Source organism: Aquarana catesbeiana, linkage group LG09, assembly GCF_042186555.1.
Source record: "Aquarana catesbeiana isolate 2022-GZ linkage group LG09, ASM4218655v1, whole genome shotgun sequence".
NCBI lineage: Eukaryota > Metazoa > Chordata > Amphibia > Anura > Ranidae > Aquarana > Aquarana catesbeiana.
The window spans coordinates 74,116,757-74,134,937 of NC_133332.1; the positions used below are offsets into that span (position 1 = coordinate 74,116,757).

The window sequence follows — 18,181 nt, forward strand, 5'->3', positions numbered from 1 at the left end:
AAAAGGATTAACCCTGTGTGACTGAGTGCTGATGTGAACTGCTGGGTAGAGTATTGCTCACACACATTCCACGCTTTCCTGCTACTGCTCCTGCTTGTAAAAGCAACGTGGAGCTTCAATATTTGATCTGTTCCTGCTGCCTGCCTAAAGTGACTGGTCACCTCCAGTCATCCCACCCTCACCCCCTACCAGCTGTTTGTGTTTCACAAGTACATAAAAACCGAATTCACCAAGGGAAAATTAGGGATGAATAGTGGCGCTGATCCCCAGGTGGTGGGGAAATGTCAGACACTCCTATACAGCCAGTGAACTGAATATAGACGTGTACTGGAAGATACACTCAAGTGAATAAAATATACTGATACTAATGGGGAAAAGATAATCCCTATTACCCCCCAAAAAAAAAAATATATATATATATAGATAGTGGACTACAAACACCCTGTGAAAGTGGTATCAAATATATATATATATCCAAAACAAATCTATAAATGCTGAAAAGAAAAATACAAAATCCCAAAAATATGTACTGATAGCCCCAATAGATCGTGAAAAACAATGAAGAAAGTCCAAAAAAGTGAAGGTGACTCCAGACTGCTCAGCTGTGTTTCAAAACATCCACCACACCTCTGTGATGTGATTCCACTCCCTTCTGAAATTCAAACTCACCAGCTTTTAAGGCCTCTCACTCTCGTGTTTGGCCTGACAGAGCTTCTAACCCACTCTCATGGGGGTCAGCATGCGAGCATACACATCCACTGCTCCATAGATCAAATGATATCCTTATGTTGGTGGTGTGACATATAAGTAAAAGAAGCTCCAATAGTGTAATACTGTTTAAAAGGTTTAACCACACATAAAAAACACCTTCAATGAACTCACATTTGAAAATAAAACCAATAGGCAAATCACTTCACAGCATAAGGGAATTTCTCACGGCAAAGCATGCGATGACAACTGAAAATACAACAGGCGGCCACGGCGGACCCAGGAAGTGTGTGCGCTAACGTTCGTCTCACCCGTCCGCAGCACTCGTCCCTCCACTAGTTCTCCCTGACATTTGAAATTATAGCGCAGAGGTGGAAATACAGGTCTGGGGGTGACGATTTTTTGAACCTGTATACCAGTTTTTATGTGTTTCACAAGTGCCTGAGGCCTTTAAAAAGTTGGAGGAAGTGGCAGAAATGTCCAGATTAGATAAGGCGCCTTATCCCAAAATTTGATACAAAATGAGAGGTAGGGAGGATGGGGATTATTGCGGTGCCAAAATGACTCAGTCAAAAACATATTAAAAAGGTATACATTTTATTACATAGTATTAAAAAAACTCAAATAATATACATAAACAACTATTCAAATAGGAATAAAAATAAGGGAGCTATTTTACATTAACATTGGCCAGAATGGTACAGGCCTGTGTGTTGTTATAGGTCAGGTCTTCCCTACATGTTTCGCCAAGGCATTGGCTTCCTCAGGGAAATAAGGCGTGACCAATTTTTAAAGAAATAGGTCTATAGAAAGAAAAAAGAAAGAAAAAGTAAAAAACATAGCATAACCTTGATATTAGAAGAATATAAGAAAAAGACATGAAATCAGACAATGTCATGTCTTTTTCTTATATTCATGAAAGAAGAAGAATATAAGAAAAAGACATGAAATCAGACAATGTCATGTCTTTTTCTTATATTCATGAAAGAGACATGAGACATGAAAAAGACATGAAAAAGACAAAGACAATGTCATGTCTTTTTCTTATATTCTTCTAATATCAAGGTTATGCTATGTTTTTTACTTTTTTTTTCTTTTTTCTTTCTATAGAGCCATTTCTTTAATATCGGTCATGCCTTATTCCCCTGAGGAAGCCAATGCCTTGGCAAAACATGTAGGGAAGACCTGACCTATAACAACACACAGGCCTGTACCATTCTGGCCAATGTTAATTTAAAATAGCTCCCTTATTTTTATTCCTATTTGAATAGTTGTTTATGTATATTATTTGTGTTTTTTTTAATACTATGCAATAAAATGTATACCTTTTTAGTATTTTTTTTGACTGAGTCGTTTTGGCACCGCAATAATCCCCATCCTCCCTACCTCTCTTTGCTTAAGGCCTTGCCTCCCACCCTGAGCCTATACATTGCATTACCATCATGTGGTCAACACTGTACATGGAGGGGACAGTCCTGCTGTTATGGGTGCCCCAAGCTCACCCTCACTAAAAGCTATAGGGCTGTTTGCAGTGCATCTACTGACTGTGCTGACGTCTGCAGCCTAGAGTCATGTTGCCCTTTTTTCTTGAAATCTATCTTGTCCTCAAAGTCCTCTTTAGCTTCATTAGGTGTGGCTTGATCCTCCAGTCTTTTGACTGAGGTTTTTACTACTGTCATGCAAGACTTTATGGCTCAAATCTTCCAGTTATTTGCTGACTCTGATTGCAGAGGTCACTGGTGCACTCAAGTGCTGCAAAGCAAAACTGTTAACTACTAAGCCACCTTGCTAGCTGCTGTGCTGCCCATACTGCTTTTGGGCATCCCAAAGGTTTAAGACTTCCTGTGTCTTTCAATGGGTTAAAAGGAGAACAGGAATTTTATACTCACAGTAATATCTTTTTGTAGAGTCCTATGAGGGACACATATTCCTACCTCTGTGTTTTTGGTCATGCCCTCAGAACCTTGCTAAAATAATGAGGCATGCTAATAGTAGCAGGGGTTATCTTGGGCTGGCCTACAGTTTTTTATGTGTACTAGTGTCAGATCACGCTATATGTGGCAGTATAACCAGAATGTTTGAAGTGGTTGTGGACATTACATTTTACATCACACTAATCGGTTTAAGAGAATAATGAGAGCAAAAAGGCTTTTTTTTAATTAAAAAAATATAAATACATGTTTTTTTCTTTGTTTACAAGCAGTAACGTGGCTGCTATTCTTAGCAGTATCATGGGCTTAGAGGGGTGGAGACTCTTTTTGATGATTAACTGATCTGCTGACAACGTAAATCACAGGTGTTGTCACTCAATGCAGGGATAGGGGCATAGCAGAAGCAGTCTTATTGGAGTGCAGGAATGCCATGCCTGTGTAGAAGGCAAATACTTCACAGGCTTCTGCACATTGGTCCTTCCTTGTGATGAGCTGGCCAGATGGGATGGGGTTTGGAAGGTGTGGAAGCAGAATTTTGGCCACGGGAACACAAGCACACCATGTGTATGTTCACTAGGATGGATGTATTTCCATTCCTGACATGTTCAGATTAAAACAGAAACACAGACACATATCTGGAATAATATGTTTTAGGATTACACACAATTTAAAAGTTTTTGTGTCCCTCAGTGGGCTTCAAAAAAAAGGATTTTAAGGTGAGTACAAAATGCATATTTTTCTATGATTTTTTTTTTTTCCAAAAGATAATGTATTTTTTGAGTCTTACTCTCATCCTATATGCCGCTATACTGTTTGCCTTATTACTGATTGTTTACTGGAGCTTGCAGGTTAGCCCATTAAAGAGTAGGAGATGGTGTGGCGGGCTGAATTTTCATTTAGAACCTCAGAGCCAGAACAGTCTCATCCAGTTCTTTGTAACCTTATCTCCATATGCAAAGTGCACAGATCCTGATGCCATAGAAAGTGGAGCCTAAACGGGGCAGACATATAAATTCGGTTGCTATGCGAAGAAGTAAAATCATCTTCCAAAATGCTTTTGAACCTTCAGAGTAAATACATAAGGGTAGTTTCTACTTTCCTTTCTTGTACAGTCTACAACATATATTCTTTATATTATTTCTATTTTAAAACTTTCTTTTTTCTCTATTTTAGACTCTTTTGGCCAAGGGGCCATGGAGAAGCTGCTATGCCTGTTGCTGATGGGAGCCCTGGGGTACTTTGGGAGAGCACAACATTGCCCTGGCCGCTGCATCTGCCAGACTAACTCTCCAACCCTCACGATGCTGTGTGCCAAGACAGGACTTCTATTTGTTCCACCAGCCATTGACCGTCGAACAGTGGAGCTACGACTGACAGACAATTTTATCACCATCATCCGGCGCAAAGACTTTGTCAATATGACCAACTTGGTGCACTTGACACTCTCACGAAACACAATTAGCCAGATTGTACCCCTGGCATTCTCTGATTTGCGTTCTTTACGAGCCTTGCACATGAACAGTAACCGGCTTTCAGCTCTGAGATGTGAACACTTCCGTGGCTTGGGCAATTTGCGCCATCTGATTTTGGGCAACAATCAGATTAATACTATCCAGAATGGAGCCTTCATTGAGTTCCTTCCCACTGTGGAAGACCTTGACTTATCTTATAACAACTTAATAGAGCTGCCCTGGGAAGACATTGGGCAAATGGCCAACCTGAATACATTAACTCTGGATCACAACCTCATAGACTACATTGCTGAAGGAACATTTACTATGTTGCATAAGCTAGTAAGATTGGACATGACCTCTAACCGGCTGCACAAACTGCCTCCAGACAACCTATTCCTCAGGTCTCAAGTGTTGGCCAGTACAAGAGGTTCCAGTTCCTCCTTGTCCATTAGTTTTGGTGGAAATCCCTTACACTGTAACTGTGAGCTCTTATGGCTGAGACGACTGACAAGAGAAGATGACCTGGAGACTTGTGCTTCTCCAGAACAGCTAACGGACAAGTATTTCTGGTCAATTCAAGAGGAGGAGTTTATCTGTGAACCTCCTCTTATTACTCGACATTATGCCAGCAAAACATTTGTCATGGAAGGACAGTCTGTAAATCTCAAGTGCAAAGCAGTAGGAGATCCTGAACCTTCCATCCACTGGATTGGTCCAGATGGAAAGCTTATCCACAATACATCAAGGATTGTTGCTCATGACAATGGAACCTTGGATATTGTGATAACAACACTGAAGGACAGTGGTTCTTTCACCTGTATAGCATCCAATGCAGCTGGGGAGGCCACTGCCCCAGTAGAAGTGGCAATAGTACCACTTCCATTGTTAGTTAATAACACGGCTCACATAAAAGAACCTGACCCTGGCTCTTCTGACATCACAACCTCCACCAAATCAGGCTTCAATGACACCAAAAGCCTACAGGACAGGAGAATAGTTGTGGACAAGTTGAAATCCACCTCAGTTGTCATTCAATGGCCATCAGAGCGTCATATTCCTGGGATTCGCATGTATCAGATTCAGTACAACAGTTCTTTAGATGACTCTTTGGTGTACAGGTAAGATGGTATGATTTTTGGGTAGATTTGCATATACAGACCAGTAAAACCATTTGCAGTATTTAGTGGATACCATCTAATTGAAATACCCCACAGATTCTATTATCTGGAACTCCCTTGGTCAGATTCCCTCCCTTAAATTTTCCATCCTTCTTCTACTCACTATACTTATGCTGCACTTTGTAGGATCAAATATGGTAGTCATTCTTTAAGATGGTTTCTTCTTCTTGTTGGAAATTTAGCAGGGGTAGTGTGACTAACAAGTTTAGTCTAAATAAAGTGAATACAAAAAGGCTACAGTCAAGCGGAAAAGGAAATTTCAGAACTACCTGTTTTCCCATAGAACAATTGCAGGTGGGCCCGGCTTAGCTTTAAGGTAGTTCAGATCTATGAGTATGAAAGCAACCTAAAGGACTACTCCACATAGTTACCCATATCATGGACCCCCAGCTAAGGTAAAAAAGATCACTGTTTGACTAGAACCTCCATATTGCAATTCATAGGAACACTTTCCTTTTCTCATGGCTGTCTCATCTGCATGTCACTCGCTATATGAAGTCAAAACTCTCTAAAGTTGCCCATGGACTTTGGATGATGGTTATCCAACCTGACAATTCTTTTGAGAACAAAAGACAGTTGTTTATGGAAAATGTCAGTTGCCTTAATTGTACTTTCCCAGTGATAATGTCTTTGTCCCTCAATAGTAAACGGTGTCTTAAGTATGCATAAAAAATACACACATGTAATGGGACTCTATGGGGTTGATTTACTAAAACTGGAGATTGAAAATTCTGGTGCACCTGCGCATAGTAGCCAATCAGCTTCTAACATCAACTTGTTCATCTAAGCTTTGACAATAAAACCTGGAAGCTAATTGGTTACTATGCACAGCTGCACCAGATTTTGCACTCTACAGTTTTAGTAAATCAACCCCTATATGTCTCAGTTCCCCAGGCTACGTAATACAGTCAGCGGAATTTATCAAAACTGTAGCATGCAGAATCTGGAGCAGTTGTACATGGCAAACAATCAGCTTCTATCTTTCATTTGCAAAGCTTAACTGAGCGAGCTGAAGGTAGAAGATAGATTGGTTGCCATGCACAGCTTCTCCAGATTCTGCATGCTCCAGGTTTGATACTGTAAATTCCCCCTAATGTTTCCTCAGATAAGATGATCTTTAGAATGTAATTTCAAGTTAGTCACATTCAAGTGGACTTGTTCTGTAACGTTGGAGATGTTTTGAAGCTTGTCCAAGCTACTTCTTCAGTTTTAATGAGTGTCAGGAAAATACCTCAGCATTTATATCCAAATATGTAGCACCAAACACCTTGATCTAATTATCATGTAAAGACAGATGTTACTGATTGATAACAGGATGAAAGGTATGAAAATTGTGGTACCACCCTGTAGTAGTTACATATTCTCATCCTTGGTGTCAGGAAGGCTTCATAAATGTTAACACTTCCAACTAAATGGCTGAAATTGTAGTTTGTTGTCAAAATGCTGGCTTCATAAATGTTAACCCTTCCAACTACATGGCTGAAATTGTAGATTTTTGTCAAAGTGCTGGGGTAGATATATTAAAACAGCATTATATTTGAAAGACAGTTGGTGTTGAAGGTCCAAGGTCCCCACCCCTGTGCAATGGTGATTCTCCAGACACTTTTCTGTTCTCAATAGAATTCACTTTTCCTTTTGTTAAGAAAAAAAACAATCCCCTCTAAGCAGTCACTGTACATTTCAGGGATTTTAACAAACCTATTTGCATAGTCCTACCTTTTTATACTCTGAATAAAAGCTTTTTGAATAATGATTCTGAATTGGTTTATTATAATCAGCCAGTGCATCCTAGTCTTCTGATGAGAAACGCTACAGTATCTGCATCCCTTTGGAAGTATTTAATCCTTGTAAAGTATCTCACCAAAATTAAAATTTTGATTTTTGACTATCTTAGCGCAGAATTTTGGGAAAATCAGTGAGCTAATCACACAAGCAGGAAATGACAATTGCCATATTGCATTGAACTTTACAGATAATTACAGTGGTTGCAGATTAAAAAGGAAAGGTGCTTTTTAATCACATTAAAATACAATAAGGCTTGTGTGGCAACTGTATTTAATTGTTTTTAATGAAAGTTGAGTTACCCTTTTAAAGTGTAGGAATACTGCTGAGATTTGACCCATAGAATTTGCTCTCCTATGTTGGGCCATTTTTGAGCTTCCCTGGCTTACAGATCTCTGCATTTCTCACTACACTGAATTGCATATACCAAGTTACTTTGCTTGTGTTTGGATGTTGGGTCTTTAGGATATACACAAATTTCTGTTCCAGTTTGTTGTTATTCTTGAAGGACGTCATGGGGTTTATTTACTAAAGGCAAATCCACTTTGCACTGCAAGTGCACTTGGAAGTAAAGTCACTGTAGATCCGAGGGGTATATGCAAGGAAGATAAAAAACAACATTTTAGCTTGCACATGATTGGATGATAAAATCAGCAGAGCTTCCACTCATTTCAGATCTACCCCTTAGATTTAGAGTGACTGTACTTCCAAGTGCACTTGCAGTGCAAAGTGGATTTGCCTTTCGTAAATAACCCCCCATGTGTTCTTCTTCTCTCCTCTGTTCAATGGTCCTGTGTTTTTGCTCGACCTTGTGGATGTTTTAACAAAAGCCCACAGTTTCAGTGGGTGGTGTAAGTCACAAAGTAGATACTGGATGGGTTTACTTTAGATATCAATGTACAAGTCACCCACTCCTTGACATGTTTCACTCAGTCAAAAAAGGTTCATTGTTATTCTTTATCTCTTCCCATTTAAACTTGATGTTTATGCCCACTGAATTTATATACTCACTAAAAGCTTGCACATAACTGAACCAGTCACTCAGTGTTTTTCCCCTAAAAAAAAAATCTCTTCTCCACCTCTTCTATGTACAGGTTAGCAACAATTGTACATGCAGGTGATCCTGTAGCACAGCCATGTTTCTGTCTGTAGCCACTTGAAGAGCAAGCCTTTTCTGGCACTTTTTGTTTACATCAAGTTTACAAGTTTAAATTAGTATTTTTTGCTAGAAAATTTCTTATAACCCCCAAACATTATATATTTTTTCTTAGCAGATACTTTAGGGCAGGGGTCGGCAACCTACGGCCCGCCACCGCTAAATGTCCGGCCTGTCAGTGTCCATGAGTAATTCACATGTACCTGGCTCATGGACATTTTTGCCGCTGTCCTCTTCATTGGACAGGGGTGAGCGGCCGGTATCACAGGGCTGGATGGGGACGGGAACCACTGGAGTTAACTTATTGCACTAAACAGCAGGTGATTGGTTACCAATCACCAGCCTGTCATTGTGAAAAGTTAACTTCAGCAGTTCCCACCCCAATCCAGCCCTGTGATGCCGATCTCTGCTCTGCTGTACAGCTGCGTAAGGTTGTAAGGTTGGACAGTTCTACCTACACAGTGTGTGTTTGTGTGTGTGTGTGGAATGGGGTGCAGAGGACACTATTGGGGTACAGAAGACACTACAGTGGGGGGTGGGGGGTGGGGTGCAGGGGACAGAGGATACTGCTTTGTGGGGCACAGAAAACTGCTATGGGGAGGAGGCAGAGGTCACTATGGGAGTGATGTGAAGGGGGACAGAGGACACTGCAATGGAGGGGACCCTATTAGGGACCCCATCACACCTAGGGACAGGGACCCCTTCTCCCATCACCCCTGGGGACAGGGACCCCATCTCCCCCTGGGGACAGTGATCCCATCTCATCTGGGGACAGGGGACTCCTTCTCAATTGGGGACAGGGACCCATTCTCACTTGGGAACAAGGACCCCTTCTCACCTGAGGACAAGGGCCCCATCAGCCCTGAGAGTGGGAACCTCATCTCCCCTGCAGATGGGAACCCCATCTCCCCTAGGAACGGGGCCCCCATCTCCCCTAGGGACAGGAACCCCATCTCCAGACCATGCTGGCTGGCATCAGCCATCCTTGGGTGCCAGAATGGGGGAGGGGGCAGTAAAATCCGAATCCCCAGCCACATGTTCCCTCAGGGTGAACTGGCTTTGTATAAGGCTGCTTTCACACTGGGCGGCAGGTCCATTAGCGGTAAAACGGCACTAGTTTTAGCGACGCTTTACCACTGTTTCAGCTGCAATTTTCGGCCACTAGCTGGGTGCCCGTGTTGCGGCGTTTCCGAATCGCTTTTCAGGCGCTTTGGAAGTGCTGCCCATTCATTCCAATGGTCAGGGGCGGTGTAGGAGTGCTGTATACAGCGCTCCTACAAAGCCCCAAAGATGCTGCTTGTAGGACTTTTTTTCCTGTCCCGCAAGCACTCAGGCTTTCACACTGGGGAGGCATGAGAGGCAGTTTTCAGGCGCTATTTTTAGCGCTAAAATGCCTGAAAACTGCCTCAGTGTGAAAGTAACCTTAGTATAGCACCTTAAAGTGAGCTAAACCTGTACTGGTTATATTACTATGTTAGGTTTATTATTATCTTCATTTATTAGCAGGTGAATGCGGCCCTCCGTGCATTCACATACATTGAATCCGGCCCTTAAGTGGAAAAGGGTTACTGACCCCTGCCCTAAAAATCTTAAAAACCTTAAAAATCTCCATAAGCAACACTTTAAAAATGTTTACGTTACCTTTATTGAGTGACAGAGGATGTCTAGCTCTAAAATTGTTGCCCTCGCTCTAAAGTTTGCGGCGATACCTCACATGTGCTGTGTGAACACCGTTTACATATGCGTTTCACGATTTACATATGCATTCGCTTCTGCACGTGAGCATGGAGGGATGGGGGCATGTTGAAAAAATTTTTTAGCAATTTTCATTACTTTTATTAATATTACAAGGAATATAAACATCCCTTGTAATAGAAATAAGGATGACAGGTCTTCTTTATTGAGTGATCTGGGGTCAGGGGCGGTTCATCCATGAAGGGCGCACGGGCACTGCCCCCTCTCTCCAGCCACCCCCTCTATGTAGAACGGATAGATTAATGCATTGCATTAATTGCATAATGGAGTAAGAGCCGGTCAGACAGCGGGCAGGCAGGGGTCACAGAGGCTGCATTTAATGGCGCACAGTGGCTGCATTTGATAGGGCACAATGGCTGTATTTGATGGGCATAGTGGCTGCATTTGATGGCACAGTGGCTGCATTTGATGGCACAGTGGCTGCGTTTGATGGCACAGTGGCTGCAATTGATGGCACAGTGGCTGCATTTGATGGCACATTGGCTGCTATTGATGGCACAGTGGCTGCGTTTGAGGGCACAGTGGCTGCGTTTGAGGGCACAGTGGCTGCGTTTGAGGGCACAGTGGCTGCGTTTGAGGGCACAGTGGCTGCATTTGATGGGCACAGTGAGGCTGCAATTGATTTTTTTTCAGTATTTTTTAGTTTGTTTGCGCCCCCCCCAAAGATTTTGAGCACCAGCTGCCACTGAAGTAACCTCCCACTGCTTCTGAAAGAGCCAGCTGCTGGCTAGAAAAAAAAAATATCGGGATTATGGCTGATAGCTTCAGCCATAACCCTGGTAAACCACTTGCAAACCGCAATGTATATATACGTATTGGGGTCAGCAAGTGGGTAGAAGCTGTCCTTGTACTTGAAATAGGTGTTGTGTCAAATGTCCAGTCCAGTGTTCTGTAAATCAAAGGACTAACATTTATGAACTCTTGCCAACAGCAATGGTGAGATTATAGTACAACTACAGGGTGGATCCATCTTTTTCACATGTCCTATCCTATGCTTAGACGATAACACCTGCTTTCATATGGTAAATGTATCAAGGGGGCATTGGTGCTACCTGATTTAATATACTGTAAATGCTGAGGAGTATTCCTTATGTCGCGTACACGCGGCCGGACTTTCCAACAGAAAAAGTCTGATGGGAGCTTTTGGTCGGACAGTCTGACCGTGTGTATGCCCCATCGGACTTTTTCTGTCGGCATTTCCGACGGACTCAGATATAGAACATGTTCTAAATCTTTACGGCGGAAATGCTGACGGAGTTTAGCCCGTTCGCAAGTCCGCTTGTGTGTACGCGGCATTACACTCAGAACTGAATTGACCTGGACAAGCTACGAATCATCTTCAGCATTACGGAACACTAGGGATGGTCCCGCGGTTCGAGACGAATGTAAGTTTGACTTGAACATCAGGTGTTTGTCCGTTTGCCGAATTCCACGTTCGCGGCAAATTCACACGCCACAGAATGCCCCATAATGCACTGCAAAATTGGTGCATTGATGTCTAATGATTGGCCAAAGCATGCCCCTGTCCTGCATGCAGGGCCGTCTTTAATATTGATTGGATCCTGGGCAAACATTTTATTGGGCCCCCCCCCCAGCTAGACTCAAAATGAGTTTACTGCAGAAGATCAGGTAGCGATTGTGATTGGCTGCTAGAGATTACAGCACATCATTTCCGTTTGCTGATTGGTTGCTAGAGGTTACAAAACATCATTACTGCTCACAAATTGGTTTCTAGAGGTTACTGCAAATCATTATTGCTCACTGATTGATTGCTAAAGGTTACTGCACCTCATAACCTCTGCATTAAATTGTAGGTGTAGCCACACTGCACTAACATTGAGGGGTGCACTATGTACAGAGTGCAGGGTTGAGGGGTGCACTACATAAAAAGTACATAGTTGAAAGGTGTGCTACATAAAGGGTTGAAGGGTGCACTATGTACAGAATGCAGCGTTCAGGGGTATGCTAGGTACAGAGTGCAGGGTTTCTCCTTTAGCCCTGTTACCGCTGAGGAAGTTGATAAACTTCTTTCCACGGCCCACCTCACCACCTGTCCCATTGACCCTGTCCCCTCAAAATTACACGATCACCTTCCTGCTCTATCCTAAAATCTATAACCCACATCTTCAATCTCTCTCTCTCCACCGCCATCTTTCCCTCCCCATGCACTGGTTACCCCCATACTTTGCCAGGATGCTTCGGGCTTCATTTTTTTGTCATAGCAACAGGGTTATTCCAAACTTTAAAATGACTTGCACAACTGATACATATCTTGTATCAATTGTTTTACTACGGTAGAGTTTTCCTTTGATATATTTATTTGAAACCCATCACTGTGCTTCAGTTCTTTGAATTCTGCTTTCCTTGCCATCTTGTGACTGGCGGTCTCAGCTGCTTAACGCCAGTGGCAGTGACAGACAGCTGAAAATCAAGGAAGTGTGGGCTTTGACGATTGCACTATGGAATTGGTTCTCAAAGGGCAGCCTACACCAATCTCAAGAGGTAATTTAGCTGGAAACAAGCAAAATGGTGTGGAACAGAGAAACCTTTTAGCTATGTCCCAATCAACCACCCCCATTTCACTAAAAGATCTCTACCCTAGTATTATTTCTAAAACCTGTGGTCCATGGAGGCTTTTCCGTTATGGGAATCACTGAACTGACACGATCTGCACCTTATCCATCGCCTTCGTAATGAGATTCCTCGCTGTGTAAAGAAAGAGAATGTCAGACATGGCAAACACTTTAGAATGGGCCGATTCAGGATTTCTGAGCAGAACGGAACTGAGAGGTAATATTTGCTGTAGATAAACATTACAGACAGGGAGAAAATCTGCTTAATACTTAGGGAAGAGTGTGTAGAGTTTAAAGATGGATATTGTACACAGAGAAACAAGGATTCTTGAAGCTGTGATTTAAAGACAAGTCACAGGTAATACCACGTTGCTTTTAAACAATGAAAAAGAACTAAAACTGCCACAATATACTGTACATGCAGTTAGAGAAATTAAGCTGTGAAAAGGCATAGAATGAAACATATGCTAAGGACCTATTTGTTAGCATTTTGTGTAGCCTTTGAGCCAGCCTATTCCACCCCAGCAGTATAAGATGCTCTAGAGTTACTTGTGAGCAGCATACTGATTTATTGATGATGTGTGAGAGAAGGAACGTAATCATCAAAGTGTTTCTGTTGCTAATACATCAGAAATAAACACAAAAGCCTCAATGTTTGGGCAGTTCTCCAACCAACATGCAGAATGAACATAAATATTGGATGGGGGGCTACGGTACAGTGTTGGTTGCAGGATAACATGCAGCTGTTGCATTTATTTTGATTGTTAGGAGGTTCCAGAAGGGACCAAGTAAGTCTGCAGCAAAAGAACGTCCCAAAGGGATCAATAAACCTAAGGCAAATTAAACGACTTTGATGGTAGACTCTTGCTAATCCAGAACTGATTACTTTACTTTCACTACCCATCCAGTTCTTTGTCTTTGTCAGATGCTTTCTTATCTACACTTCTCACTATGTAATTGATTAAACTACTTGCCCTTCACACACTACCTAACCTTTTCAACATATAACAATTTCCACAGCTAGCCCATCTTTCTTTGGAAACCTTTATCACCTAATAACTGTAATTACATATTGTACTTCACTTGACATTTTCCCTCTCTTTCTACTCTTTCTGACTATTCCAGTCTATGTGTCCTTCCTTATAGCATTCTACCTGTCCTTTCTTACTGTATTCTGTCTAAATTTGTTCTTTCTGCTTAACTTACAAAAATGACTGCTTGCACTTTTCACTTTTACCTTCTACCCCTCCATCATAGTCTTTTAGCCCTTCTCACTTACTGTATGCCCTTTTAATGCCTGCTTTCCCAGCTTCCCCTGCCTTTCTATAGTATGCTCTCCTCACTTCTCCTACCTTCTATTGTTTGTTTTTCTACAGTATCCCCTACTCACTTCTCCTGCCCTTCTAGTGTATGTTCTTTTCACTTCTACTGCCCTTCTACTGTCTGCTTTTTTCACTTCTCCTACCCTTCTACTGTCTGTTCTTCTACAAAATGCCCTTCTCACTTCTCCTGCCCATTATCTGCCCTTCTACAGTTTGCTCTTCTAACTTTACCAGCTCCTCTACTGACTGCCCTTTTCACTTTCATACAATATGCCCTTTTCACTTTCCCTGCCCTTCCATTATCTGCCCTTCTAGTGTCTGCTCTTCTCACTTCTACCATTCTTTTGCCTGCTCTTCCACAATATGCCCTTCTCACGTCTCCAGCCCTCCTGTTATCTCCCTTTCTAATCTCTTCCCACTTCTCCTAACCTTCTACTGTCTGCTCTTCTACAAAATGCTTTTTTCAATTCTCCTGTCCTTCCATTGTCTGCTCTTCTCACTTCTCCTACCCTTCTACTGTTTGCTCTTCTCACTTCTCTCACCCTTCTTCTATGTGATTTTCTCATTGTTCAGTCAGTCTCATTTCTCCTTACCTCTTCAACTTTCACTTATTTTTGTCTTTTTCACCATACCTAAAATTCACTCCTTATCACTTGCTGCCAATTTATCCACCTACCCTTTCTATCCCACTCACCCCAGTTCTTCCATCTACAGTACCCCTCACCCCATCCCAGATGCTCTACCCGTCCAATTTATTGCATCTTGTAATTATGCTCATTCTACTTGCTATTTCCATTCCAGACATTCTTTTCCCTTCACTTACCCTTTTTACTCTTCCGTCTATCTCTACCTGCCCTCCTCACTCACCCTCTCAAGACGCCTGATTCATTGACCTTCCCTTCTTCCATGTCTGCTCTTTGCAACCCATCCTGTACTTGGCCTTTTTCAATTAGTTTGCCCTTTTTGAGCCATACGTATTCCATAACCTTACCCCTCATTCTACCTGTCCCTATCTTGGTTCCTCTGCTTGCTCCCCTTACATTTCCTGCTATATCGTCTTTCTTCATTTCCTTTCTTGCTCCATCATTTAGCCAGTGGTTACCCCATGCCAGCTTAAATATATTTAGATTTTTGCCCCCCACATCTCATACCAATACATTCTCATATAACATACGGAGAAAGAGAAAACATATTGTCTGCAGAAAAGAATAAATTAGTACAGAGACCTTCCATGAGACACTCCATATTCTTTGTAGACAGTAAGTAGCCCCAGTCATACATTTCCTGCAGAGTACACCTTCCTATCTTTGTACTCACCTCTCACATTCTTTTCTTTCTTTCTTATGTCTCTCCATTGCACACTCTTTGTAATTTCCCAGCTGGTCACAAATATTTATCGCTTATACTTAATGAGCCTTGAAAGATACTTAAAAAGCCATTCAATTCCACTTATTGCGTTGGTGATATGAACAACACATATCTTGTAGTAAACACAAATCACTGAGATTTAAAATTAATTTTATGGGGGCTTAATGGATTTACAGTGCTGGGGTTTTGAGTTCAGTTGCCCCCAAGGGCACTGTCTATATGGAGTTTATATGGGTCCTCACCAGATGCTCTAGTCTCTGTCCATGATACCTAAACATATTGGTGGGTTAATCAGCTTCCTTCCAAACAGCCTTTAGAAAACATGTATGTCTGTGGGCATGTTAGACTGTAATTTTCTCTGGGACAAGAATGAACATGTGGAATATATTGATGTTCCATAAATTAATTACATGAATAAATAAATACTTTTAAAAATGTACTTGTCCTGGAGAAACAGACATGGATCATTTACATCAATGCTTGTCTAAAATGTCATCATTTTGGTCCTCACCTATCCCACATGTGAATATTTTGCTTCATTGTAGCACCTACATTAAAGTGAGCCTGGTGTGGTTTTTGGTACATTTTTATTTTTTAAGCCTATATTTGTATAAGGCCGCACACACACTAAATGTTTTTTATGCTGCTTTTAGGGGCATTTGGCATTATTTTTTTTTCTGGCTCTAAAAGACGCTGCATGTTAGCCTATAAATCCATACACATATAGGCATTTAGAGGTGTTTAGAGGCAGGGGTGTTAAAAGGCAGAAAAAATACCCACTGCCAACGCTTCCAGGAGCAGCAGCGTTTGGCAAAAAAAACTCTTGACGTGTGAAAACGCTTGGCGCGTTTAGCACTTGAGCATTAATTGATTTTGATGGCCAGAATTAATTATAATTCTGGCCAATAGAATCAATTAATGCTCAAGTGTTTCGTGAGCCTAAACATGCCTAGATGTGTTTACAAGTGTCGTGTTTTTTTCCGCCAAAATGCTGCTGCCAGGAGAAAAGGCATCTAGGAGAGATGGCAAAAATGTTCAGTGTGCATGAGGCTTAATGGTTGCATTCAGAAAAATTTTAATTCTATTTGTAAAAAAATCTATATTTTATAAATAGAAATAGGATACAGAGCGTTCCGGTGCTTCAACATGTGTAGTTTACTGTGGAGTCCTTAAAGAGGAATCGGCTGACCTCCCCATTTTTTTTTTTTCATGTGGAGGCAGGGTGGACTTTCAATAGAAAAAAAACACGTAAATAAAAGAAAAAAAAAATGATCTATTCTGCCAGAAGGGAGGAGGGGCGGAGAGGTGGTATATTCCTCAGGAGTATGAAGTTCTGCTTTAATAAAAAAGTACTAACCATTGGCTGGGAGCACTGATCGGATGCTGGTTTTCTAGCATGCCCTTTTGACAAAAGCCAGTCGTCAGACCAACTTTTAATGGAAAGACAGCTGTACACATTGACTGAATGTCGGCCAGTTCCTGTTGAACCAGCCAATACCGGCTGATATTTGGCCCCCTGTATTCCCAGCCTAAGACCCGGGAGTAGCACACACTCCACTTGCTGCCTGCAAAAGTTTAAAAAAAGCTCCCTTTAATATTGACTGATTTTTAGGAGTTGTACCCTGAATGCTGCCATATTCCTGTGAATGATTTTTCCACATTTGAGTCACTGACTTAGGTCAATGTGTAATCTGCTGCTTTACCACAATATTTAAAGAAACCTTTTTTTATCCACATACACTATATTACCAAAAGTATTGGGACGCCTGCCTTTACACGCACATGAACTTGAATGGCATCCCAGTCTTCATCTGTAGGGTTCAATATTGAGTTGGCCCACCCTTTGCCGCTATAACAACTTCAGGGAAGGCTGTCTACAAGGTTTAGGAGTGTGTCTATGGGATTGTTTGACCAATCTTTCAGAAGCGCATTTGTGAGGTCAGGCACGGATGTGGACGAGAAGGCCTGGCTCGCAGTCTACGCTCTAATTTATCCCAAAGGTGTTCTATCGGGTTGAGGTCAGGACTCCGTGCAGGACAGTCAAGTTTCTCCACCCCAAATTTGCTCATCCAGGTCTTTATGGACCTTGCTTTGTGCACTGGTCCAAATCATTCGGTAGAGGGGGGATTATGGTGTGGGGTTGTTTTTCAGGGGTTGGGCTTGACCCAAGGGAACTCTTAAGGCATCAGCATACCAAGACATTTTGGACAATTTCATGCTCCCAACTTTGTGGGAACAGTTTGGGGATGGCCTCTTCCTGTTCCAACATGACGGCGCACCAGTGCACAAAGCAAGGTCCATAAGGACATGGGTGAGCAAGTTTGGGGTGGAGGAACTTGACTTGCCTGCTCAAAGTCAAGTCCTGACATCAACCCAATAGAACATCTTTGGAATGAATTAGAGTGGAGACTGCGAGCCAAGCCTTCTGATCCACATTATTGCCTGACCTTACAAATGCGCTTTAATCAAACATTCCCATAGACACACCCCTAAACCTTGTGGACATCCTTCCCAGAAAATTTTAAGCTATCATAGCTGCAAAGGGTGGGTCAACTCAATATTGAACCCTACAGACTAAGGCTAGCCATACATTATACAATTTTCTTGTGCAACTTTGGTTTAGATTTACCAAAACCATATAATAGGAGGTCAAACCTAAACACTTTCAATTTGTATGCAATCAGGCAGGCCCATGCACTACATGGTTGAAGGTAAATCTAAAGAAAATTGAATAAGAAAATTGTATGGTGTATGGCCAGCTTAAGACTGGGATGCCATTAAAGTTCATGTGCATGTAAAGGCAGGCGTCCCAATACTTTTGGTAATATAGTGTATATAGTTTAATCAGCAATGCAATTCAAAGAGCATTGATGAACTGCAAGCTGATCTAAGCCAAAACACCTAATTGGAAATTATATTTTAAATGATCTGAAAATGCAACAGATGTTTTAGAG

General features: G+C 41.8%; 1 protein-coding gene across 1 annotated transcript in view; it reads left to right on the forward strand.

The window, feature by feature from the left end:
• LRFN1 (leucine rich repeat and fibronectin type III domain containing 1) overlaps window positions 1-18,181 on the forward strand; it is a 245,222-nt gene that overhangs the window by 218,427 nt on the left and 8,614 nt on the right. The window contains exon 3 of the mRNA XM_073598787.1: window positions 3,813-5,211. Within this exon, the coding sequence (XP_073454888.1) occupies window positions 3,833-5,211 (1,379 nt within the window). The 5' untranslated portion in view covers window positions 3,813-3,832. The remainder of the gene's footprint in view (window positions 1-3,812; window positions 5,212-18,181) is intronic.